Source organism: Dipodomys merriami, unplaced genomic scaffold (genome assembly GCF_024711535.1).
Source record: "Dipodomys merriami isolate MVZ:Mamm:240054 unplaced genomic scaffold, mDipMer1.0.p SCAF_8, whole genome shotgun sequence".
In the NCBI taxonomy this organism is placed as follows: Eukaryota; Metazoa; Chordata; class Mammalia; order Rodentia; family Heteromyidae; genus Dipodomys; species Dipodomys merriami.
In genome coordinates this window covers 49,084,431-49,109,245 of record NW_027206401.1, presented here as the reverse complement: position 1 = coordinate 49,109,245, position 24,815 = coordinate 49,084,431, and the positions used below count along the sequence as shown (strand labels likewise).

Below are 24,815 nucleotides of genomic sequence, written 5' to 3'. Positions count from 1 at the left end.
CGGTTACAAGATAGAAACACACACATACACACATTTACAGTCACATTCACACAAAGTACAATTTTACTGATCCAGACAATATGTCTTTGCAATTAAGAACAGAATGAAGACTGTTGTTTGGCCACCCAGGCATGAAGTCTACTTATAACCTGGAATATAGGAATGCAATACTCTTCAAGTAAACAGCAACTGCACAGTGAAAACAATATACATGAAGACTGACACATGCTGTCTTAAGAGGTCCAGGAATAGCTAACAACTAAGGAAAGTCAGAGATGTCAGTCTAAAAAGTCAATATGTTTTTTTCCTTCCTTTCTAATTATAATCTATTACCCTCACAGAACAGCTATAGTCTAGAAGATAATAATGTCCTCTCATGAAAACACAGGACTAGCAACTTTTGAAGTGTCAGTGAACTCAGTTCAGGACTTTAGATCATCTTCAAATTCTTCTTGTGTTCACAGAAAAAAAATAAGTAAAACATCATGGTTCCTTCAGTGTCAATTTTAAATAGAGATATCTCAAGAACTACAAAGATTTCTAAAGTTCTCTCCTGGGCAAATAGTGTTTTATCCAAAATTGTCTCACTGGCACATACTTGTTGCTGTGCTCCAGTTTTCACAGCAAAGTCTCCCTTTTGGTTTGGCTAAAACTAGACAGAAATAACACAGAGTAAACACGGATACACAACTCACAGGACACAACATATCTTACAAAATAGCTCTACATTAGTTCTATCGCTATTGTAAAAATGGACATCTCTGATACTAGACGGACACATAGCAATGAAAGTTGCGGTTACCAAGGCATTACTCACTTGATAGCATTTTTCTATGGGTACTTAAGACTCTAAATTGTGTAGCCAAAGGTTTCCTTCTTATTAAACTAAGACTTTGAGGGATGGCCCAGTCGCAGAAGCAACAGGCTTTCTTTACTGTTAAACCCCTGGAGTACAGAGTTGGAGAACCTAAACTATTGAAAGGTCAATAGACTGACCAATGAGCATGGTGACTGTCACTTTTTCACTGAGCATGGTAAACTTAAAAAATATAACCGATGAGACAACACACTCTTCTAGATTTTGAGCTGAGAGAGAGAGAGAGAGAGAGAGAGAGAGAGAGAGAGAGAGAGAGAGAGAGAGAGAGAGAGAGAGAGAGAGAGAGAGAGAGAGAGAGAGAGAGAGAGAAAGAGGGTGACAAGGGAAAGAGGGAAAGAGTGACAGAAATTTCTTTTCCAGTGCTGCCAGCGAGGCCTTGGGCTCACAGAGCCTCGGCAGAGGTGTCTGTGGACACAGACATGGTCACCTTGGCGATCTTGACCGTGCTTTTGATGCAGCTTTCTGCAGCCCTGTGGACGTTGGCCGTGTTGTTGGCATGCTTGTGCAGGCAGTCCGAGTCCCCCATGCTGTTGTCCAGGGGCTGTGCGGTGCCTTCACAGGAGGGGAACATGCTCCGGAAGGCGTGTCTCAGGTCCTTGCTTCTCAGAGCGTAGATGATAGGATTCACGGTGGAGTTCAGCAGGCAGAGCATGCTGCAGAAGGCAAATACCGTCTTAATGAGCTTGTTCATCTTCCCGAAGACGTCGTACACCATGATCGCAAGCAGAGGGCCCCAGCAGATGATCAAAACTACCAGGATCAGGACGAGGGTCTTGGCCAGCCTAATGTCCATGCGGGCCTGGTCCGGCCGGGTCACCTGTACCTTGCCATCCTCTGATGTGTGGATTATAATGCTCTTCTGGGTTCCACGCTGAATCATGCGGACCGCGTGGCTGTGAGCCTTCCAGAGGATGTACATATACGCATACACGATGAACAGAAGCAGCACACTGGTGACCCCAATCCAGAACATCAGGTAGGTTTCGTCAATGAGCGGGAAAATGTCTGAGCACACGGATTTCAGCTTCTTACAGTTCCAGCCCAGGAGAGGCAGCACGGCAATCACGATAGCGATGGTCCACATCAGGCAGAAAGCCACCACAGCCTTGGGCCTGGTGACAATCCTTTTATAGGCCAGTGGCCTGTGAATGGAGATGTACCTGTCGATGGCGGTGAGGAACAGGCTGCCTACAGAGGCGGTGAAGGAGGCCGTGACCCCACCCAGTTTGAACAGAAACACGTTGGGGCTGTCTTTGCGGTGGAACACGTGGAAGTCAACGAAGCTGTAGACAAATATGACACTCCCCAGCAGGTCTGCCACGGCCAGGCTGCCGATGAAGTGGTAGGAAGGCCTGCAGCGGAGGCTGCGGGAGTGGAGGATGACACACAGCACGAGCAGGTTCTCCAGAACCGTGAAGGTGCCCAGTGTGAGGGACAGTACGGCGATGGCCAGCTGCTGACTGGGGTTGAGGATCATGAAGCACTCCATGTCCATGAAGTTCTCCCCACACTGGATGTTCTCGTCATTCTCCTTGTAGGACGACAGGGACTTGTTGAAGAATTCTGTAAGGTTGGCTGGGTCTGAGACCAACTGGGGACTGTCTCCTGCAGTCATCTTTTCTTGGAAGGGACTGCCCCTGAAGGAGGTCAGAGGGAATTTCTGCGGGAAGTACCCTAATTTGGATGCCATGTCGCCTTTGATGTCTTCGTACTGGATGTCATTCGAGCCCACGTACAGGAGGTCTGTGGTGATGGTGCGGAAGGTGGTGTCTGCAAGGCCATCTAGGATCGACTTCATAACCTCAGTCTTTTGATTAGGCCAGACTCAACGGGACTGAGAAAGAGACCGCAGGAGGGAAGCCTACCGGGAGGGAAAACAGAGAAGCTGAATGGTGAGCAAACCAGGACAACAGTAAGCAGAAGCACTGTGGCCATCACAAGCATGTGCTATCAGGCAGTTTCTTTTCTGTTTCTGAGCATGGTTCAAGCCTTTGTGTACTCAGTCAACACAATGAGAGCCCATCCCTTACTACCAGGCAATGGAACAGCATACACTAGACCCATCACTCTCGTTACTTATGCTCTCTGGATTGAAGTCACTGTGTGAGTCCTGAATAGACACACAGGGTCATATAGGCCAAATCACACGCAATGTCTCTTGGGTAAGATATGCATTTCTGAGCAAGAGTTTGCCTCTACCATCACCCACACAGCATCCTGTGCTGATGTGGCTGCAGAGAGCACACAATCCCTACTCCAGAAGACACCTTGTTAGACAGGTAAGACAAAATGTATGGGACATGGGACAATGTAGAGGAGAAAGACAAGAACTAAGGACAGTGAAAACAGGGGTTATATCATGGGAAAGGGACATACAAAGCAACAAAGAAATCATCTTATAAATATGCTAGAAACAATTGCAAGAAAGAAAAAACATTTGAGTCATTATTTTGGGGTTCATTTTGCCTAACATCAATTTATCTGACTTTTTCTGCTTGTCTCAGACATATACTAGTTATTGCAACTAAGGGAAACCATGGGACCTATGTTTCTTTGGGCCTGGCTTACTTCTCTTAATATAATTTTTCCAATCTTTTCATTTCCTAACAAATGGAGCAATGTCATTCTTTTTGATGGAGGCATAGAATTCCATTGTGTATATATACCACATTTTCTTGATCCATTCATCCCTGCTTTCACTGTATTTGATGCTGGTATAATTTGTGGAGGGGAAGGGAAAAAACAAATTGTTGAAGTAGGGATACAGGTGGACCCATTGCAACTATACAAGACATTATGTTGAAAAACGAACTTTACAACTTTGGCAGGGGAGGAAGAGCGGTGAGGGGAGGCAGGGGAGGATGGGAAGGGATGGGAAGGGGAAACAAAGGAGGAGGCTACAATGCTTGATAAGAAATGTACTTATTATCTTGCCCATGTAATTGTAACCTCTCTGTACAGTATTTTCACAATAAAAAATTAAAAAAAAAAGAAATGTACTCATTATCTTGCCCATGTAATTGTAACCCCCCTGTATGGTATTTTCACAATTAAAAAAATATTACAAGAAAAAAAAAGAACTAAGGACTGGAGGAAACTATGGAGAGATCTGCTCCTGTTCCTCATCCACAGACCCTCTGTGGCTAAGCTGAACTTCTAAAAAGTCAAGGCCAACCAAGAAAAAAAAACATCAGAAAATGCCAAACTGGCACTAAGGATTAGGGAAGGCCAAGGTCTCTGGTATCAGGGAAGATGGTAATGGAGGGTGCTTCAGACAGCATCCGCCTCAAGTGCTGTGGTGACAAGCATGTCAAGGCCTGGCAACAAGGCTCTCAATGATGGCACTGAACACAAGGATGATTAGGAAGAAGGGACCAAATTTTAAGAGTCATATAAATGCTTAACAGGTGGCTATTTATTTCTTTAGTTTACAAGAAATCTAAGTTCAGAGTGATAGCTCTCACGACTAAAGTAAACTCCAATATTTTACTATTTGTCATTTGTTGTTCTTATATATAATACTATGTGGGGATAGAAGGGAGAACCACTCTCGTGGGATATATTTAAAAGTTTGAGGTTTTTTACTGTTTGAATCAACAATTCATTTATTCCTGTATGACCCTTTCAATAAAGTATGGACTACCCACTGTCCACCAGGTACTTTATCAGACACTAGTGTCTGAGCTGCATAATAGAAGAACTCATTGCTCACAGGAAGTACGCCACTTAGTATGAGTATGAGTTCCACCTGGGAAGGGCAAAGTTGCTGTACAGTAACCAGTCTAGGGGTCGAAGGAGGCTTTCCTAGGGGAAGGATATTTATGTAAATATACTTAGGACTTATGTGGTAGACACAGGACACAGAGTGAAAAAAGATTTTCAAATGCACAGAGTTGTGTCTTTTAAAAGAGAGAGAGAGAGAGAGAAAGAAAGAAAGAAAGAAAGAAAGAAAGAAAGAAAGAAAGAAAGAAAGAAAGAAAGAAAGAAAGAAAAAGAAAGAAAGAAAGAAAGAAGGAGAGGAAGGAAAGAAGGAAGGAAGGAAGGAAGGAAGGAAGGAAGGAAGGAAGGAAGGAAGAAGGAAAAGCAATTATTTGGAATGGATGAGGTAGATGTGGCCCACCTTGTACATTTTTCCACCTCCATGTCCAGGCCATCATGATTGCTTAACAGAATTAGGTTACTGACCCGTTTTCCTGCCTTTCTCTGGGCCTCACTCTTCTAATCACTGCTACATTCCCACTGGTGTGATCTCTGTAAGATGGATGGCTGATTATGTGACCCCCTTTATCCATGTCAAGTGTGTACCCTAAAGATCAAACAGCTTCCTCTTCCAGAGCAGCCTTTTTCAGATTCTGCCTATCAGCCTGACGGAGCTCCTTTCAGATTCTGATACTCACTCTCTTGCCCCAATCCTCTCCACATTCTGTTCTCCCTGAACACAACGCTTTCCTCTTCCCACCTTCTGCACCCAAGGGCAAAATCCCATAAAGCTGCTCTGTGGTATATTTGTTTGTGTCTCTAGCCCTTACTTCCACGCTTAGGTCTCAGCACATGGATTCTACCTCCATAAACACATCAAATTATTGGACACAAGATACAACAAATAAATGCTAATAAAAATAAGCAAACACCAAAAGGATTACTTTTCAGTTTGGTGCCTTTGTTCCCACAACCTCAATACTCTTTTTTTTTTTCTCTCTCTGTTGGTCAACTCCTCCCATAAGGTTATCACTTCTTTCCCTACTTCCTGCTTTCCAGGTTCAGATGACCTATATCCTCTTTGGGGCTCTCAGAATAACAAAACAGAGTTCTGGGGCTGGGAAGGTGGCTCAGTGGTAGAGTGCTTGCCTTGCATGCATGAGCCCCTGGGTTTGATTCCTCAGCACCACATAAGCAGAAAAAGCTGGAAGTGGATCTGTGGCTCAAGTGGTAGAGTGCTAGCCTTGAACTGAAGAGCTGAGGGACAGTGCCCAGGCCCAGAGTTCAGGCCCCATGACCAAAAACAAAATAAAACAAAACAAACAAAAACAAAAAACAAAAAACAAACCCCAGAGTTCTGTCATGGCATTTACTAAAAGTTTCAATATTTCTCATTTTGCATTTCATATCACAAAGAAGAGCATAGGCTCATTGAAGGTCTTATTGGGGACCTTATCTACCTGAGTTTTTAATTGTGGATAATGTCTGGATATAAGAAGGGCTGTACATAAGTTGGTTGGCTAAATGTATGTGTGTATACATATGTCTATATATAAGTATACATACATATGTGTATCTATATGTCTATGTGTGCATACATATACATAGGTGTGTATGTATATATACATATAAATATATAAATATGCATATAGGTATATGTATATTTCAAACAGAATCAAAAAAGTTCTATTCAACGTGGATGATGAGGGGTTCTTGCAATCATAATAAGAAATAAATGAGTATGCCATTTGGATCAAGCTTTCTATCCTAAAGAGTGGCTCAATCTTTTTGTGCTAGGAAAATGCCCTATTGAGGTGAGGTTCTCATTCCAAATGAATCTGTCTACATAATGATCACCTAGTCTACATATACAAGTATGACCTATATGACACAGCAACTGTGGCTAGAGAGACAAATGAGAAGAGCAGAACACCACACCTCATAGTGAACTGCACTCCTGGGACAGGTGGGCCAAAATACCTCCTCACACCTCCTTGGTTTTGAAGGCCTTCTTCCTGATCCAGTGACAACAAGGAGTTACTGCCAAAAGAGAGCCTGAATCCTCAGTTAGTATTTTGTCATCACTCAGGAAATAGATCTTGCCTCCTTAGTCTGGGTTTGCTTTGCACACTGTCTCTGCACTGGCATAAAACAAGGCTCATGATAGCCATTAACTGCTTGAGAAGAGGCAGGAATTCCAGGGCACAAACCACACAGAGTCACGAAATGCCACTGCAGCCCAATTGGGACAATGGTTTGGGGACAAAGGCCACTTGCTGAGGATGTAGAAATGAAGGATACGAAAGAAAAAGCTCAATAGCCAAGCTGGGTACCAGTGCTTGCTGATTCTGTTACTAAAAAACTCTCTTCAGATGGTTTCAACCAAGTTTCAAGTGTCTTTGGAGCACTTATTTATCCATCTGTCCTATTCTTTTTTTTTTTTTTTTTGTCGGTCGTGGGGCTTGAACTCTGGGCCTGGGCGCTGTCCCTCAGCTCTTCAGCTCAAGGAGAGCGCTCTACCACTTGAGCTACAGCGCCACTTCCGGTTTTCTGGTGGTTTATTGGAGATAGGAGTCTCACGGTCTCTCCTGCCCGGGCTGGCTTTGAACCGCGATCCTCAGATCTCAGCCTCCTGAGTAGCTAGGATTACAGGCGTGAGCCACCAGCGCCCGGCAATCTGTCCTATTCTTGTTCACATTCTTATTCCTTCAAGAACACACCCTTTGCATCTCAGTAACAAGCTATATCTCAGAAGTCAACTCTTAATCTTTGTAAACTTGGCTCGTAGTCTCTGACTACACCACACACCTTTGGCCTTCCTCCTTCCTTTGGCCCCTCTATCTAAACACTCATTTTCAAGCCTTCTTCCTATGATACTTCTCTTTCTAGGCCTGTGCCATTGCTACTTCAATGCCAGAGACCTTGCCAATCAGCCTGTGCCAGGCATAACTAGTTGTGCTGGTTTACCCTTCTGCCAAGGACTCATACTATTATTTATTCAGGAGTCTGCATATTTACTTCCACAACTAGAATGCAGTTTCCAAACAGGGAATGATATCTCCCCCCGCCCCGCCTCCCCCACTCCGCTTAGGTAGTTTGTCAGCCTGAGAGCAGGAGAGACATCTGGAATCCCCCAGAAATGTTCAACCCGAACCCAGTAAGAAGACAGCTCAATCATATTAGCTACTACACTCAAACAGTTATTGAATCATACTTATTTGCCTTTTCTTAAAATTAGAGGAGAGAAAGACAACTCAGTAGACAACTGGCTTGAAAACCATATTTGAAAGCTCATATTTCAAGTAGTTACTGGTAATTTTCCACAGCCTCTCGTCCATGTCATTGTCCCTCAAATTATGAACCCCTATCACGCATGCCAGTTGCAGGCTAATTTTGAAAATTATATTTGCAGTATTCAATATTATCTTGCAGTCTTCAAAAGCCAAAAGGACGCTGGAGGCTGTCCCAGCAAGGAGGCTGGCCCCTGGATGGTCTTCCCACTGCCCAGCCCTCCAAGGGCTGCTGAGCAGTTTGTAAAATAAACACCACAGCAATTGAGAGGAATGTCCAGGCCTTCTAAAGGTGGGACCTTGAGAACAAAAGCCAAGAGAAAAATCCTAGCAACAGAGAAGGCTGAGAAATGAGCATGGAGATTCAAAGCCAGCCAGTCCATGAGACTCATATTTCCAATGCATCACCAAAAAGCTGAATGTGGAGCTGTGGCTCAAGTGGTCGAGAGCCAGCCTTGAGCAAAAAAAAAAAAAAGCCAGGCAAGGGTACATGGCCCTGAATTCAAACTCTAGTACTGGAAACTAACTAACTAACTAACTAACTAACTAACTAACTAACTAAATGCCATGGGAAGGGGGAGCTGCTTAGCTGGGCCCACATCCTTGTTCAGAGCAAGGATGGAAACAAGGGGAGTGAAAATAAAAAACACAAGAAAAAAGAAGGATATAGACATTGAAAAGTCAGTCTCTTACTCTCATTTATGTTTAGCGCCTCACTTGCTTTATACGTACGGTTCTGCACCTTGCTTGTCCACCTGAAAGTGCACACCAAAGTCAGTGCCACGTCATGCACAAAACCTCCCTCTTCATCTGACAGGGTTCCGAAGGATCTGTTAGAGGAAGGTGACCAGCCACCTACTGATGGGAGGGTTAAATGTTTGCCATCGGTTATTACAAATAATGCTGCAATGAATTACCTCTGCCTACTTTATTCTTCACGTTGCTTTCAGTATTGTGATCAACCTTTCTTGTCAGCTAAGCTCTTACCTTGGACTTACTGTGACACCTCCTCCTTCTGGGCCTCTACAATCAGGAGTACCTCTTAAGACTTGCGGCTCTCTCCCATTTAAGCACATGTAGAGCTTATTAGGGACAGGTAGCACTCTGAGCCTTTCACACATATCAACTTGCTTATTCTTATAATGGTCCTATGAGGGAGTTGCTGTTATTATACTCATTTTCCAATGAAAGGCACAGAGAGGGTAATTTGCCATTAGCACATCTAATAGGTGGTAAAACTGGGGATGGAGCCCTATTTCAAGTGCCTAATGAAGCGAGTGGCTAGCACATTGGATAGTGCAGGTCTAGATTTCCTGCTCTTTCTTAACGTTTAAGATATACTCCTTGTGTATACTAAGACAAGGGTGTGACTATATCCTTTTGTTTCCCTACAGTTTCCAGGCAGCCAGAGCACTAGTCAAAGGACAGAACACTGAATCAGGAGTTAGCAGACCAAGATTAGGGTCAGCCCATACTCAGCCAGGAAGTTAATCTAAGTATCAGTTTCATTTGCAAAAGAGACAAAGATGACAGTGATGATGATGATGATGATGATGATGATGATGATGATGATGATGATGAGATCTAAATCACAGAACTGTTCTGAAAATTAAATGAAAACAAATACACATAGAGAACTTGGTACTGTATCTGGCACAAAAATCCTCAATAAATATTTTTATCATCATAACCTAGCATTAGGGCTCTTTTCCATATTCTCCATACTAATTATATTTCAAGAATATAACATATGCTAATAATGATAGCCTATGCAATTATTATATCTCAAGAAAATGCAGTACCTTAATTTGATCATTGGCTGCTGATTCAATTTCATTTTTGTCTTAGCACTAAAAGCATGAAGCACCTACAGGATGCATAGATGGTAACAGATGAGCATCTCTTGTTGAATGTCTAGTGCAGTCCAGTACTTGAGAAATTAACAAACATCAATCATTCAACTGACATGGTAACCTATTAGGCGCTTATTGGTCATCCTCACTTCACAGATAAAATGGAGGCCATTAGTAAGGAAATGATCCAGAAGCTGGGGATTTGTAGATGAATGGATGCAATATACCAGAATCTCGGCTTTTAAACTTCATGTACTGTTTTAAGGATTAACAGTAACTACATCAAAGCCATTTTCATTTTATTTTCAAATCTTCTAGGCTCTTAAAAACAGAAACTAAGGCATTTTGTCAATAGCAACAAACACTAATTTTTACTAAGTCTGGATAAATCTGTATAGTGGCAGGTCCCCAAGAATTAATATCATTGTCAGTTTTTGGGAGACTGATCGAGCTTCTTCAAAGGAAGACAAAAGATCACCATTTCACTATTTCACTAATGTAAGACTGTACTCTTACTTGTTCTATAGGAAGATTACCACAAATGCAAAACCAATTTCCCACTTTAATGCAACCAACCCCTTTCCTTAAAACAAACCAGCTTGTTAAAATCTAAGCCAAGGGCTGGGAAGGTGGCTCAGTGGCAGTGTGCTTGCTTTGCATTCATGAGGCACCACATAAGCAGAAAAAGCCAGAAGTGGAGTTATGGCTCAAGTGGTAGAGTACTAGCCTTGAGCTGAAGAGTCGTGGGACAGCGCCCAGGCCCAGAGTCCAAGCCCCACGACTGACCAAAAAAACAAAAATCTAAGCCACAACATGGTGTAAGGTTAGAAGATGTAATTTCTGTCCAATACAAGTCAACTTTAATTAAAGAATACAGTTTAAAACAACCTGGCTTTATGCAGTTGGAGGATCTTACCAATGTCAAAACAGCACTGTGCTTGAGTTATTTGAGCAGTTAATAGCACCATGGCAAGAGAACTGTTTTCTGCATTTTAGCAATTCTTGCTTTTATTTCTACGTTTGGATTATTGCAGTAATTTCCACCTTATTATTTTTTGCATGGAGAGTGGTTTCTTTTTTGAGAGTTCATTAGTAATCTAGCTTCAGCTTTGGGGGATGTTGGTACGATTAATTTTGTTTTTGTTTGCTAATGGGAAAATATAATTGGAAATTTCTAGCAAGATTCATAGGTGCACCTATTAAAGAAGCAGTTGATTTTTATTACAGTTACAGTAATGAATGGAATGACATCTAAGGATATCGTCTTAGAATTTTGCTTTTCAATTAATAACCAACATATAACCAACTTAAGGTGTAAGCCATGCTCTTATAGTAAGAATAAAGTATTTTAATGCATTGAGTCTATTATTGTAAGGAAAATAATTTCTTAAAATAGTATCATCTGCTATTTTTGCCCACCTGGCTTATGAAAATTGCCTCTTTTTTCCTCCTTCAGGAAAAAAACCACATAAGATCAATAAGCAGGCTATGGTATCATCAAAGGAATTCTATGAGTATGGTAACAGCATAGATTTGTATGTTTTTTTTTAAGTTTTCCAGAGTCCAAATCCTTATTGATACAACCATTAAGAGTATAAAATATCCATGTTGAAGCCAGCTGTAGTGGCACATGTCTATCATCCCAGCAACTGGGAGCTTGAGGCAGGAGGATTGTGAGTTCGAGGCCAGTCTGAGCTTCATAGCAATGCCCTGTCTCATAAACAAACAAAAGCAAACAAATTGCATCCTTGTTTCTGATTAGCTTGATCACAGAGTGAATCATGAACACAAGGCTTTAAACAGAGCAATTCCTGTATCAGTATAATTTAACAGCAGTTATTAGAATTTTCATTGCCCTAGTGAAGATCTATTTTATTTTGGAAGGATATTTCAATAATTTAGTTAGCTATCCCTGCTGCACATGGAGTCAAAATCCTTGTAGTCTGGCCTGTGTAGCTCTTTAGGGACATAAATAGTAGGCTGACAAGCAACAGAATGTAAAGTACTAGAAACCAGAAAATGCTATAGAAGTATCCAAAGGACCGATGCTCCTGATAAAGTTGTAGATTATATCAGCACGCCACAATTGACTAATATTCTACATTTAAAAATGCTTTGAAGCAGCACTGCCAAGCTCAGAATACACGAACTAATAGGGGCCCAAGATATGACCTGCAGTAATTCTGGGTCTTTGCTTTACTCTGCAGTTTTTCCTACTTTGTTGATCTGTAGTCTGTTTGTCTGACTTCAAGAAAGAGCCTTACTATAAAGGGTTCAAATAGAATGACAGTTCCAGTGAATGCATTTCCTGCTCTTCATACATTTCTGGGAACAAATCTGGTCCCTACTAATTTAATAAACCTCAATACTTCGTTAATGTATTTCTGTATAGTTAGTAAGGAAAATCTTAGTTGATGCTTATAACTACATTATGTCTGTCATGTCTGCAACAGACATGGCAGATCTCATGGGCAAATAGCATAATAGACAAACAATGCTTCCATATCAGCTAGAATGGCTGTAAGTCTTCTAAATCTTGGTTTGAAATTATTAAAATAGTTTGGTCATCCCCCATCATTTTTGAACCAAAGTAAAATAAAGGACTTACTTAATTATCCTAATAATTCAGGCAAAAATACGTAATCTTTCTTTCTTGCATTAATGTCAGCTCCTTTCCCTACATATGAAAGAAAATTCCATTATCTTGGTAATGCTTGGCTGACTTTAAAAGCTTCAGCTCTACTTATATTTGCTAACAAAAAAACTCCAGAAGTTATTAAATGTACCATTTTCTCTGGTCTGTTATTTACTAACAATAAAAGGGACCGCTGGATTTTTTCTTAAAAAATGTGTCAATTAGTATGAACTAAGGACAATAAGCATTTATGAGGCTGTTTTTTTCAAATTCAATATAAAATAGCATTATTATTTAACATTTAAAAGCCTATTAAAATTTAATTTTAGGGCTCAAAATATTTCAGGCTTCAAAATTACATAGGCTTAACCACTATTTTGTGATGGTGTTAACAAGCAGTGTGTCACAAAGATGAATTAATAATATAAGTGATATGATTTGTTGAATAAAAATTTCCATCTACCATATAATTTTGTTTCACTATTTAGCTGTTGTCTCCTACCAAGTGATTTTGGCCTTTTCCTTGAGAGATACCTTTTCTACCATCTGGGGGGAAAGGTAGTAGTAGAGAATATGCCAAGTTTGTGATTCAATAAAAGTTATGGTCAAATATTTCATAAGATTATCTTGCACATGAGTCTTGGTTATTAAAAGTAGAAACCAAAGTGAGCATAATGGCTTGTAATGCCAGCACTGAACAGACTGAGGTAAGAAAATCAAAGGTTCAAGGCCAGTCTGAACTACATAGCAATACCCCCAAACAGCAGAAAGCAACACATTGCTCTGGTTCATAAAACATGTAGAGCTCAGTAACAAGACATTGTTTCTTTGCAGTTCCTTATGAAGTTCTCCACAGCAATGGTTAAATGTATATTACATTATGTCCAATTGTGCACCATAGCTTCATTGTTTCTCCCCCCCCCCCCGCATCTATTGACAAAGGGGTTAATTTGAGTCTATTTCTCCAGCTTCAAATCTGAAATTTGGTTGAACAAATACATATTAAAGAAATGCTCAATACTTGAAAACGTACATCTAAGAAACATCTGAACATTTAATTGTGTTCTAGGCATCAGGCTAAATGTATGCTTTATTTCCTTTATTATGGTTTTTATATTTCTTTCCATATTTATATGAGGTACAGTTTATGAGAATCCTTTTCCACATGAGAGAAGAACTGAGGCTGAGAGAGGTAAAAATGTTCTGTCTCAGATGTCCAATGAGTAACAGAACTGCTGCTTCCGTCCAGTTTGTATTAACTCAGAACCCCTGCTCTTTGCCCTGAGATCCATTAAATAAAATACCCTTTCTCACTGCTAGGAAGAGGGAAAGTTGGCTCAAGGAAAAGGGGAATCATAAATACTACATGATAATTTTGTGCACTGAACAAATAAAATCTGAAAGGATTGTCCATATGACTTACAGAACATCTGTGCCCCTCATCTACAGGGACAAAGTATTGCAGTTAGTTGTAAGCTGTAAGGCCTAATCAAAACAGCACCTTGTTTGCAGTCATTGTTGGCAAATTAATAAAATCAAAGTCAGCTTCATCACTAACTGTTTTGGTGGTACTAGAGTTTGAACTCATGGCCTTGTGGGAGACTCCCAGACTTTTCAGCCTAGACTGGTGTTAGACCTTAATCCTCCATTTCTTAGCTTCCTGTGTAGCTAGGATTACAGGTATGAGCCGCTAGCCCATGACACTACTTTTTTTGAATTAGGGAAGATGGGTTGGTTCCTGTTCGTTATGGTTTTTTTTTCCTTTGCTTTCATTAGAAAATTACAAAGGCTATGCACAGTAATGACACCTTTCTATAATACCCGTGAAAAGTGAAGAGAGCACCTTCAATGTCTGACACCTTTATATCACCTTTTCATGTCAGAATATGAATAAGATGCCATGGTTTCTAGTAAACAAAGGTTGAAAACCTGCATTAGCTACATGGAACATCCCTGGAATCACTCAAGTTTCCATTCTGGGCAGAGTATTTTGCTTAGGCCCAGAGGAAATTCCCAAGGCCAACTCCTAAATTCTGGGCTGGAATCAAAGTAGAAAGATTTGTAAATCTCAGTCAGGGTCCAACAGATGAGTGATTCTTATTTTCCTCGTGTCTAACAGGTATGTATTCTGCTAACACTAAGCATTAACCATTATATTCAAATATGTGTTGGGTAAAAGGAGCAAGAGGAAGGATTCTTCATCCTATCTTATGCCATCCAATAAAGCCCCATCTGCCAACCTCCTCATAGATTAAAGAATAGAATTTGAAAACATGTAATAGGGATATTTTAATCATCACAGAGTATGGGCCATGCCTTGAGAACTTCTTCCAGGAGATGCAAAGGGCAATGCTTGCAGTTTTGTAGTTGCTTCTCTTGGTCTCTCTTGTGTCTAAACCCTCCAGACCACAAACATTCCCAGAGCTGGGACAGGTCTTTCATGGCTTTGCAGGTCCTCTGCTTGGCAAAGAATAGGTATTGCTTACTAAAAGCATGTTACTGAGCATCAGCAACTTGTTGTATAGAATAACTTTTAAGTATGCTTATTTTCTTGGCATAAATCCAGCTGATCATGAGGGCACTGAAGCTGTCTGAGTATCAAAAAATATCCATCTGATAAAATGCCCAAATGATAAAATAACACAAAATCTATCAGTTATGATTTATTCAAAGACCTTTTTCTCTCAGTATCAGATGCAAGTTACATTGGTGGGGGTAGGAAATTAACATTTTATGGGCAAAGACTAAGTTGTCACAGTTTGTTCTGATCCTGTCTACTGGTGAGTACTATGAACTGGGTGAGTACTATGAGGTATAAAATTAACTAGATAGCAATAATACATATGACCATCTCTATGAAATGCACAACCTTGAATGAAGCCTAAATATACACTGATGACAGACCTCTAAAGACAACATGCAAAATTTTTGTTATAATGAAACTTTTCCTCACCTAAGTACATGTTATACACTGATCTTTCCCAAATAGGTTTCTCCATTTACAAATATGTTTTCAAAACACTTTATCAAAAAAGTTATCTAAAAATTCAACCACTAGATGGAGTGGATTTCATAAAGCCCTCAGGAATCAATTTGTTATTCCAATCACTGGACATAGTTCTTGCTGTGGTTGAGCAACTTCTCCTCCTGCTACAACAATTTATGAATTTTACAACTGAACTAATTAAATATAAATAAGAAAATATGTCATGGAGGTCTAAAATGGGTCATTACTACTGCCTACAAAAACTAAATTTCTAATTAGTTTTCTGAGGCAAAGGAGCATTGAGAAAATTTAATATATTGACAAAATTAATTGTGAATATTTAGAATTCTGCCTCAAGAAAGTAATATAAATGAGTAAAGAAAACTAGTTCTACCAAAAACAAATATGTTTATGTCAAGAAAGCCTGAAAGCAAGACAGAAAGTCTCAGGAACTAGAAATCAATTTTATGAAATATTTGGCTTTCCAATTTGCAAATATAAAAATCATCAACACAGGAAAAAGAATGGAAAATTATGTTATATTGTTATGGGGACTAACTCAAAATACATCATATGAGAAATTGAATATTAGTTCAAATATTCATACCAATTGAGGACATAGTGACTTTCTAAATAATTCAGTCTCCTTTCTCTCATTCTCTCAGTGGAATAATTTTCAATACATTTTTATCATTGTTTCAATCTAGTATTTTCCTCAAACATTCTTTTCAAAACTAGGCCCTTATGCAGTACCTATTTTAGTTTAAATGTTTAGGAATTTTTCAGTACACGCTAACAATGTAAGACACAAACAGAAAAATATACTGCGAAAGTGCGAAGAATTACATACACACAGGAATGTAAGTACCAGGCTCTGGTAGCAATGCAAACTGTACTTTGGAAATGTAGTTTTGATTTAGAAACATGCAAATTAGATGCATGAAGTAGTTCTATTGTGTGCATCTAAGGTCAGATTCATTCTATGGTTCATATAACACAATTATGAAGAATCCAAACAGACCTGGAGCCAAAAACATTAGGAAAAAGTGTCATAAAGATAAAGAAGTAGGAAATAAAATGGATGGGAATGAGCTGGAAAGTGTAGAGCACAGTTTGAAAAATAATCTCACGAGTCACCTGGTGGTATGTCAGTGCATGCGGGGTAGGTCTACAGGTCAGTCAGTGGCTCTTACAGGGGATTCAAGCAACCAAGTTCCCAGGCTCTAGCTTAGTCGTATGAAATCATTAATACTGGAGCTGGGAAACATCTGAGTGAATAAGGCCTCCAGGAGATTCTGTTACATTCTGAAATTTAAGAACCATTGTTAAAGGTTACAGAGACCGGCCTGGGAAGGTGACTCAGTGGTAGATTGCTTGCCTTGCATACATGAGGCCCTGGGTTTGATTCCTTAGCACCACATAAACAGAAAAAGCTGGAAGTGGCACTGTGACTCAGGTGGTAGAGTGCTAGCCTTGAGCTGAAGAGCTGTGGGACAGCGCCCAGGCCCAGAGTTCAAGCCCCATGACTGACAGAAAACAACAACAACAACAAAAAACAGAACCAACAAAATGGAGAGGTGAAGGATTAGCTTTTAAGAAGAACTGAGTTTCAATAGGAAGAAATAAGATTCCATGAGATTTTGGTTCACTCAAATGATTGCTAAATGAGCCCGCTCTTGGCAAAGTATTCTCCCACAGGAGGACCTTTCAAATCAGGATATTCTTGTTTGATTGGAGTCAATAACACTCATCCAGCCTGAAAATAACCATGAAGAATGAGGCCCTCTAAAGGTTTTTTTGTTCTACAACTCAAGACTTCTGTAGACTCCCCTCCCCACCCAGAAAACTTAGTTATGTATTTTGTCCAGCTAAGGAAAGTGGTTTCAACATATTTTTATGTACTGACATGATAAACTGATAAGAAACCCTGCACCATTTTCTCTTACTTCCATTTACAAAGTTTATGTAAAGTTTTGTAAGACTGCTAAGACATTTCTTCCCACAACTCTGGGAAGAATCCCCTGAGCCTAACAGAACAGAAAAGAGGCAAAAGTAATGACTCTGGGCAAGCTGTTCTTTGCCCATTTCAAAGAAAACAGATCACAAATTACTGATAGATTACCATAGAGGACTAAAAACCACACAAATATTTCCCCTTTTGTGGTTAATAAGAAAGAAGTTAGATGTTGGGTATCTTCCAAAGTCAAATTCCCACATATGCAGACATGAAGAATTCTTTGGATAATCTTTCTTTTTTTTTTTTTTTTTGCTTAATTATATGTGACATTCTCTAGTTTTCCTTTTGCTCTCTCTATATACACTTACTTATTACTAATACAAAAACTAGAGAAAGTATGTGTAAGTTTTGGTCAGCAATCCACTGAAATGAATCCAAAACTTTGTCCATGTAACCAGCCGTCATGTGGATAAACCAACATACAGTTGGTCACAGTCACTTTAAATCAAATCTTTCTGTAAAGGAATAAATTTACTTTCAAATTTCAGATAAATTAAAAACAAATATGAATGACAAAGCCATGTCACCTAAATGTTTAGTGATCAATGAGATTGAGTTTGAGAATGAATTTTTATTACACTATATTAGCAATTTGGATACAGCTATCCTTAAAACTCAACTCAATTTGTAAAATGCATATTCATTACAATTTTCTTCTCTGAAAGTGAGATGTAAAAGAATGCAAAAATGTTGAAAAAAAGCCCCCTCCTATTTAAATGCAAGTCTTGAGAAACTTGATTTCCTAATTATATCATATTTTTAATTACATTTAAATATACTATGGACATACGCAGCTTGTGAAAGCATTTGTCAGTATATTAAACTACCACAACAGATTGCTTGGCACATCTTTGAAAAATGCCTCTGCTTTTCTTTAAAAAAAGCAATAGCATAGGATTTGCTAGTAGGAAAAAAAGATATTACATTATCAAATTTGGGAAACAATATTTATCTTCTGAAGTTAAAAAAATCAAGCCAACAATATCAAATCTATTCAATGAATTAAAACTCTAACCAACTAAGAATCCAAATAAATGGGGGAAGTGGGACATTAATTAATAAAATATTGTGCTGCTAGGAAAAAAGTACTTGACATTTGGGAAGGAATTTAACTCTCTTCTTACATTAAAAAATGTAACATCACCTTTAGTAAATTAATTAAAAATACAGAATATGATGCAGTAGCACAGTGGTTTTTATTTTTAATGAAAGTTGCTAAAAAAAATCAATGATTTCCATCTACCCAGTGTCAATTCACTTATTTGAATAAAAAAAAAACAAACAAAAACAAAACAAAGAAATCAAAACTCTGAAAGCTTTCCTAAAATACAGGTGGGGAAACTTCTCTAGTGAGGGCCAAAATAGAACTCATAGTACTCCCCTCCCCACCAGAACAAGTGCTTTTGCAAGGTCCATTTCTTCAGGGTTGAGAGGTAAACGATTTGTTTCCAAACCCCATACACTCACTCAATTATGCACCTCAAGAAATCAGTGGTCACTACACTGTTTAATTAACCTGTTCAAATGCATCTTTTAAATTAGAGGCTATCCCAACATTATTCATTAGCAATCTATATGACAAATACTTTCAACATAAAACTATCAATGAAAACTAGCTTAAGAATATGCTTGTACATGCAACTAACTGCCCATTACAAGATAATGTACTTTATTTGACCATGAGGCACCTGTTCACAGTGAAGAAATATGACCCAGGAAAGCTTTTAGTAGATATTTTATATCAATAACTAGAGGTAGCCACACTGATTATGTAATGGCTCTGACCTGTTGTGACTGATAGATCATAAATATTCCTACTGTCCATGTGGTTAAGCTTAGTTCATCTAACTTCAAACAATTCAAATAGTAGCCAGAGAGGAGATGGAATGTATGAAAAATAACCCTCCTCTTCTCCCTCTCACAAATTTCTGATAGTGAACTTCCTTGTAATAGCAGTAAAATGGATTATATATAAGATAAATGTAACTCTCGTATTATGCATCTCATGATCTGATAATAACATCCTATGTTTTCTTCCAAATGGTACAGTCCTAATTTCCTAAGCAAATAATTAGCAAGATTAGTAAAAACTGTCTTAAAGCAATCAGTGTTTCGATAAAATTATCATCAAATGTGGTGATACTCATCCTGGCATATTTGCAAGATCTTTAGAACACATAGGACTGGAACAGATTCCCACTATCCTGGAAAACAAGAACAGCCTTGTTTTGATTCAAGGTGAATGCTTCCTTTGCCTCGAGTCTTCAGTGTCCATCTGCACAGTTGCTTCGAACTTGGACATTTCTCCAACTTCGTAGTGTTCAATAAAAATCAGAATGATATGTTTAAAGATATTAAAAGGCAATCATGTCTAAATTTGTATTTTGGTCATGATCTACATCATTGAACAAGTTTGCTCATGTATGTTTCTAAAAGTGTATTTATGCATTCATTTGTCTAAAATTATGTAGCATATGATTTGAAGTACAGACAGTCTGGATGATAAAAGTTTCTTTTACTCCAGAAAATATTACGGAGTAATCTGAGTTGATCTGTTACACAGAATTCAATCTAATTTAAGGATATACAGATAAATAAACTGAATGGTCATCAAGGCACTCAATAGCAATTCAATGGCAAAGTGTTGGATCCCAATCTGCCCCCACCCCGCAAACAGTACCCATGCAGTTATAACACAAAGTTAACATGTTTATGAGAATAAGATTAAGAAAGAACTAGAGATTCAGAGTGGAGCTAGAATATTAGCTAAAAATTGGTCAATACAAAACACATCCATTAATTTTTATTTCCTCCTATTCTTTGGTACCTACCAATCTTTAATCAGTAAGAGAAAAACCAGTGGAGCTGGCTATTTGTACAAATATAGATGTGCAATATGTAAACTGGATCCTCATATAGTTTTTCAAACAATGTTGGGTTCAGGTTCACAGTCAAAAGCAGAATTATAAATAATTTAAACTCATAGGCTTATTTCACTCTATTTTGTCAGTTCAATTAGAAAATGATGAATACCCAAATAGAAGAGACAGACTTACACTGGGGGAGACATGGCATCCTTTTTCTCAGGGAATTCAAGCTCTCATCTGTGTTCTTTATGCAAGTGAGCTAACATAATTACCCCAAGAAGAACAGGCAGTAACCTAAAGGACAGTCTCCATCTTACTAACCAAGTTCAAGAAGCTATAACCAAATCTCATCTTACTAATTATGTGTTGTTAGGTATTTGAAAATTCAATTTGCTACTCTTTTTTTTTTTTTCTTGAAGCATTCCTGGATAGCCAGTTGTGGGAAATAATCCCTTTATTGGGCCAACTGTTTTCTGGAACAAAACATTTGGTAAGTGTGCTGGACTCTAAACTGCAGTTACAAGTTCTATTTCATAATAGTTTATTCTTACATAGTATTCCAATCCTAATTCCAAAGGCCAACCAACACACAAGATAACCAAGAAGTCTGTCTACATTTCCCGGTGGTTAACGTTAACTCTGAGTCAAAGCAAAGAAGGATGTCATATGATTGTTTTGAGAGAGTTCCTCAGGCTTTGCCTTAGTAATTAATAAGTGACACTGCATACTAAACACTCATCAACACAGTCAATGGGGTTGCTGCCTTCCTGAGAACATAGGTAAACCTACTCAAAAGAGTTTTCTTTAGGAAGGCTGCAATATGCCACACATACAGTGGTTCCTTTGGAGAATTTCATTCCTGGCAGTTTCTTGGTGGTAACATTTAACAATTTCACTATTTTAACATTTTGAAATGCCAAAAAGAACACACTGATCCTGCAGCAAGGCTTATTAGAGAAACGCAATCTCACAGGCATACAGAGAGGAACAGAGTCCACAGGGAGAAGGGGAACAGAAAAAGATAGAAAACACTGAATAACAAACAAAGCCAGGCACGACTCCCGATGTGAGATCTAATTTTTCACCAGAATTAAAAACTTTACACACCAGATTAAATCATATCACTTATGGCTTAATTAAAGTTCTAGTCACAACATTCATTTATATACACATATACTGATGCTATTAAAATTCAGAGGTATGAATCTCTGATTTGCCTTCCTAACAATGAGTATGCAATCATAGTAATTTTATTTTGAAAGGTCAGAATTAAGCATTTCCACCCTGTGGCATTATTTTACCTTCATGCAGACTTAAGAACACAATGAGACTTCTACCCCTCAGATACTAGATACATACCTCAGCCAAGGGAGCTCCAAGCTTGGAGTGGGAGACATCTTTGAAACAAAAAGAGTCCATTTACAGTAAGTTCTCCTGATAGCCTAAAACGCATTAGTTTATATAAACCATAGCACCATCAAACCTCTTGTCCAACTATGGTATTTGCTGGTGTCCTGCAAATAACTGCTTGCAGTATGTACTGTTTAACATTCTGGAGGTTCATGCATTCTGTTCATGTATGAAGCTAATCAGAAAATTATTTCTCTCATTTAAGAAAGTAGTCAGGGCCTTTTCCTTTGATAAAACTGATTTTAAACTGAATTAGAGAGCAGAGGGAAGGAAGAAGTACCGGGAGGGGGGGAAGGAAGAGAGAGGGGATAGAGGAAAAAAATCAATCAGTACATCTTTTCCTTGCAAACTGTCGAGAGGGTAGGATTTAGAAAAGCAACACTTTAAATCAGATAAAGTCCTATGGGAACCTTAAAGGTTGGTTGCTCTGAGCTTCTCAATATTCTGCAAAAGAGATTGATGTCATTTGTGACCCCACTGATACCCAATGCCCACTGAGTTTCCTCCTAGAAATTGCATTTCCTCTATTGTTCAAAAGATAGTCACTTGGTAATAAAAACGAGAAGTTATTGGACCCATAGAGATATCTTTCAAACACCTTTAAAGCCAGTAAATCTGTTCTAATCTCTTATTGGATTAAATGCCCAAGAAGGCTTAACATGTGGAGAAATAAACAAAGGCAAGAATAGCTCTTATTTGGAAAACAATTTTAAGATGAGATACAAAATGATTAATAGGACACTAATTTTTTTCTTCGTGTATTCCTTCAACTTAAAACCTTTGAGAGATTAAATGACCTGTTAAAATCTGAAGCCTGCGTGCATGCTTTTAAACTTTCAAATGACCAAAGGGCAGCCTTTCCGGTCTATCACGTAATTATTTACATCTGAGAGGGGATCCATTTGTGATCTGTGAGCCTCAACAAGAAATACCTTTAAAAAAAATACAACGTCAACTTTATTCATCTAATGGCTAGCTCTGAGTCAAATGCTTCTATCAGCATGCAAACATAAGCATTAAGTACTATGCACATTTGTTTTTCCTCCGAGGGCTTCTGTAGCTACCCTTTTCTATATCCCAAGTTTATTTTTTGACATCCATTTCTTTACGTGACATTTAACGTTTTACTTTAGTTTCTAGGGTTGATGCAGATTAATGTATTTCCCTGGGAAGACTTAGTGGCTGACATCAGGCAACAACTCCAGCGCCTGCTTTTCAAGCATGCACAATTACACATTTTTCTACAAACAGACATCAGCATACAGAGAGCCAGGTGCACACACATTCAATAAATAGTAAATGGTAGAAACCTCCAGAAGCAGCAGAGACAACAGTTAACAGGCTGGGGCTATCCAGCTAAGTAAACAGCCACGCACGATTCGCTCTCCTGGAACAAGAACTCCAATGAAGGACACTTGGGGATCACGCTGGTCAGTACCCGATGGGGCGGGAGGTGGTAAAAGTATTTCCAAAGGCAACTCTGTCGGGTCTTACCCTTCGCATCCCCTGGTCCTCTGGGTAGAAGCTCCCCGGGCACCTCTAGCCCCCGCACAGGGGCTCCTCCTCCGCTAGAACGAAATGTCCCCCCTGACTCTAGGGAGAGATCTGCAGGGAGCCAAGACGCCCGGCTTGGGCCAGAGGACGGCACCGGCGCCACGGGAGCCCCGAAGAGACCGGGGCGGCGAAGTGGTGGAGGAGGAAGGGGCGGCCGGGGGTTAGCGGGCGGGGAGGGCGGGGAGGGCGGGGCGGCGGCGCCGGCGCCCGGGGTGGGGTGGAGCGGGGTGCGCCTCCGGGCGGTCGGTCAGTAAGTCAGTCGGTCCGCGCGCTGACGTCCCCGGCCCCCAGCACGCGACAGCGACGGGGGACTGGCGCCCCCTCGGCTGTGGCAGCCCGCGAACCTCGCCCCTGGCCGGGGCTGTGCGCTGAGTCCTCGCGATCGCCCCGCCTGGCCCGGCGCGGGGCCGCCCGTCGTCTCCGCCAGCCCGAGCGCGCGACGCCTCGCCCAGCCGGTGCGGTCCCTGCCTCTCCCTCCGCTCGCTCTCGCGTTCTGTCTCTGGCTCCCTCTCGCTCCGGTCCCATTTATGAAGCGCGGTCCCATCACGTGTTAATGAGCCTTTGTCCTGCCCTGGCAGCGGCGGCGGCACCGACTCCGCCGGGGAAACCGCGCGGGGAGGGAGCAGCGCGCGGCGCCCTCGGCTCCAAACTTTGCTGGCGCGGGGCCCCCCGCCGCGCCGCTGGCCCCGGGGCCCGAGGGGACTCGCCTCGGCGCAGCACCCCCCCCCTCCCCACGCTCCCGGGGGACCCCCCGCGGCCACGACCCCCACTCTCCGCCCAGATACCCGCACACCCTGTCCAGCCCCAAAGGGGGCTCGTGCCGGCGCCGCCCCCGACCTCAGGGCCATTCATCACGCGCGCCCCGCCCGGCGCAGCTCCAGACACGTTGCACGGAGGTCACGTCTGGGACAGCCGGGTGGGCCGGAAGGGGAAGGGGATCGCGAGGGGAGAAGCCTGCTGGGACACGCGGGGCCCCGGGGTGCAGCTTCGCGCTACCTTCCCCCTCCCCCCCCCCCCCCCGGCCTCATCCACAGGCCGCCCCCGCCTCCCCACCGCGGGTAGCACGGAGCCGGGCCCCGGGGCCGAGCGAAGCCTTGGGACCGCGCTGCGTCGCGCAGCCCCTGAGCCATTTGATACCTGGCTGCGCGCGGCCACCTGTCCTCCGCCCACGGGGCACCACCCAGCCCCACGCGGGGCGCCTTCTCCAGCCGCCGCCCCGGCCCCGCGCGACCACTCCGGCGAACCCCACCCTCCGATCCCTGGCGGCAAAACAGTTGGGCTCCGTGGGCGGCTGGCTCGGCGCCCCCCGGCCCAGCGCGCCCCCTCCCCAGCCCCCCGGGGCCCCGCTCCCCGCACCTTCTCGCTAGAGGAGGACGCCCCTCTCCTCCAGGACCGAGAGAGGGGGGCTCCTGGGGTTTGGGGGCGGCTGCCACGAGCGCCCAGGGATGCGTGGTGCGCCGGGCGGCCGCGGCAGGAATTAGGGGACATGCTCGTTAATTGGTTCCACTATCAGCCGCCGTCTGCCTCCCGTGCGCACGGATCAGACCTTAATTGCTCTTTACATTTATCATGGTGAACTGCGAACCTCCAAACAAGCCCCCGCAGCGGCTTCGGCCGAGAAAGCGCC

The 24,815-nt window shown here is 41.4% G+C and overlaps 1 protein-coding gene across 4 annotated transcripts; it reads right to left on the bottom strand.

Moving 5' to 3' along the window:
• Positions 1-1,098: 1,098 nt before the first annotated feature.
• On the bottom strand, positions 1,099-24,584 carry Cnr1 (cannabinoid receptor 1). Of its 4 annotated transcripts, none has more exons than XM_070010813.1 (2): positions 24,545-24,584; positions 1,099-2,738 (listed from the first exon to the last, which is right to left on the bottom strand). In XM_070010813.1, exon 2 carries the CDS (start codon positions 2,673-2,675, stop codon positions 1,260-1,262), a length of 1,416 nt encoding a protein of 471 aa, XP_069866914.1. In that variant the 5' UTR covers positions 2,676-2,738; positions 24,545-24,584; the 3' UTR covers positions 1,099-1,259. The 4 variants fall into 4 exon arrangements, with proteins under 4 accessions (XP_069866914.1, XP_069866910.1, XP_069866912.1 ...); XM_070010809.1 differs by lacking the exon at positions 24,545-24,584 and adding an exon at positions 23,129-23,707; XM_070010811.1 differs by lacking the exon at positions 24,545-24,584 and adding an exon at positions 22,945-23,091.
• Between the last annotated feature and the right edge of the window lie 231 nt (positions 24,585-24,815).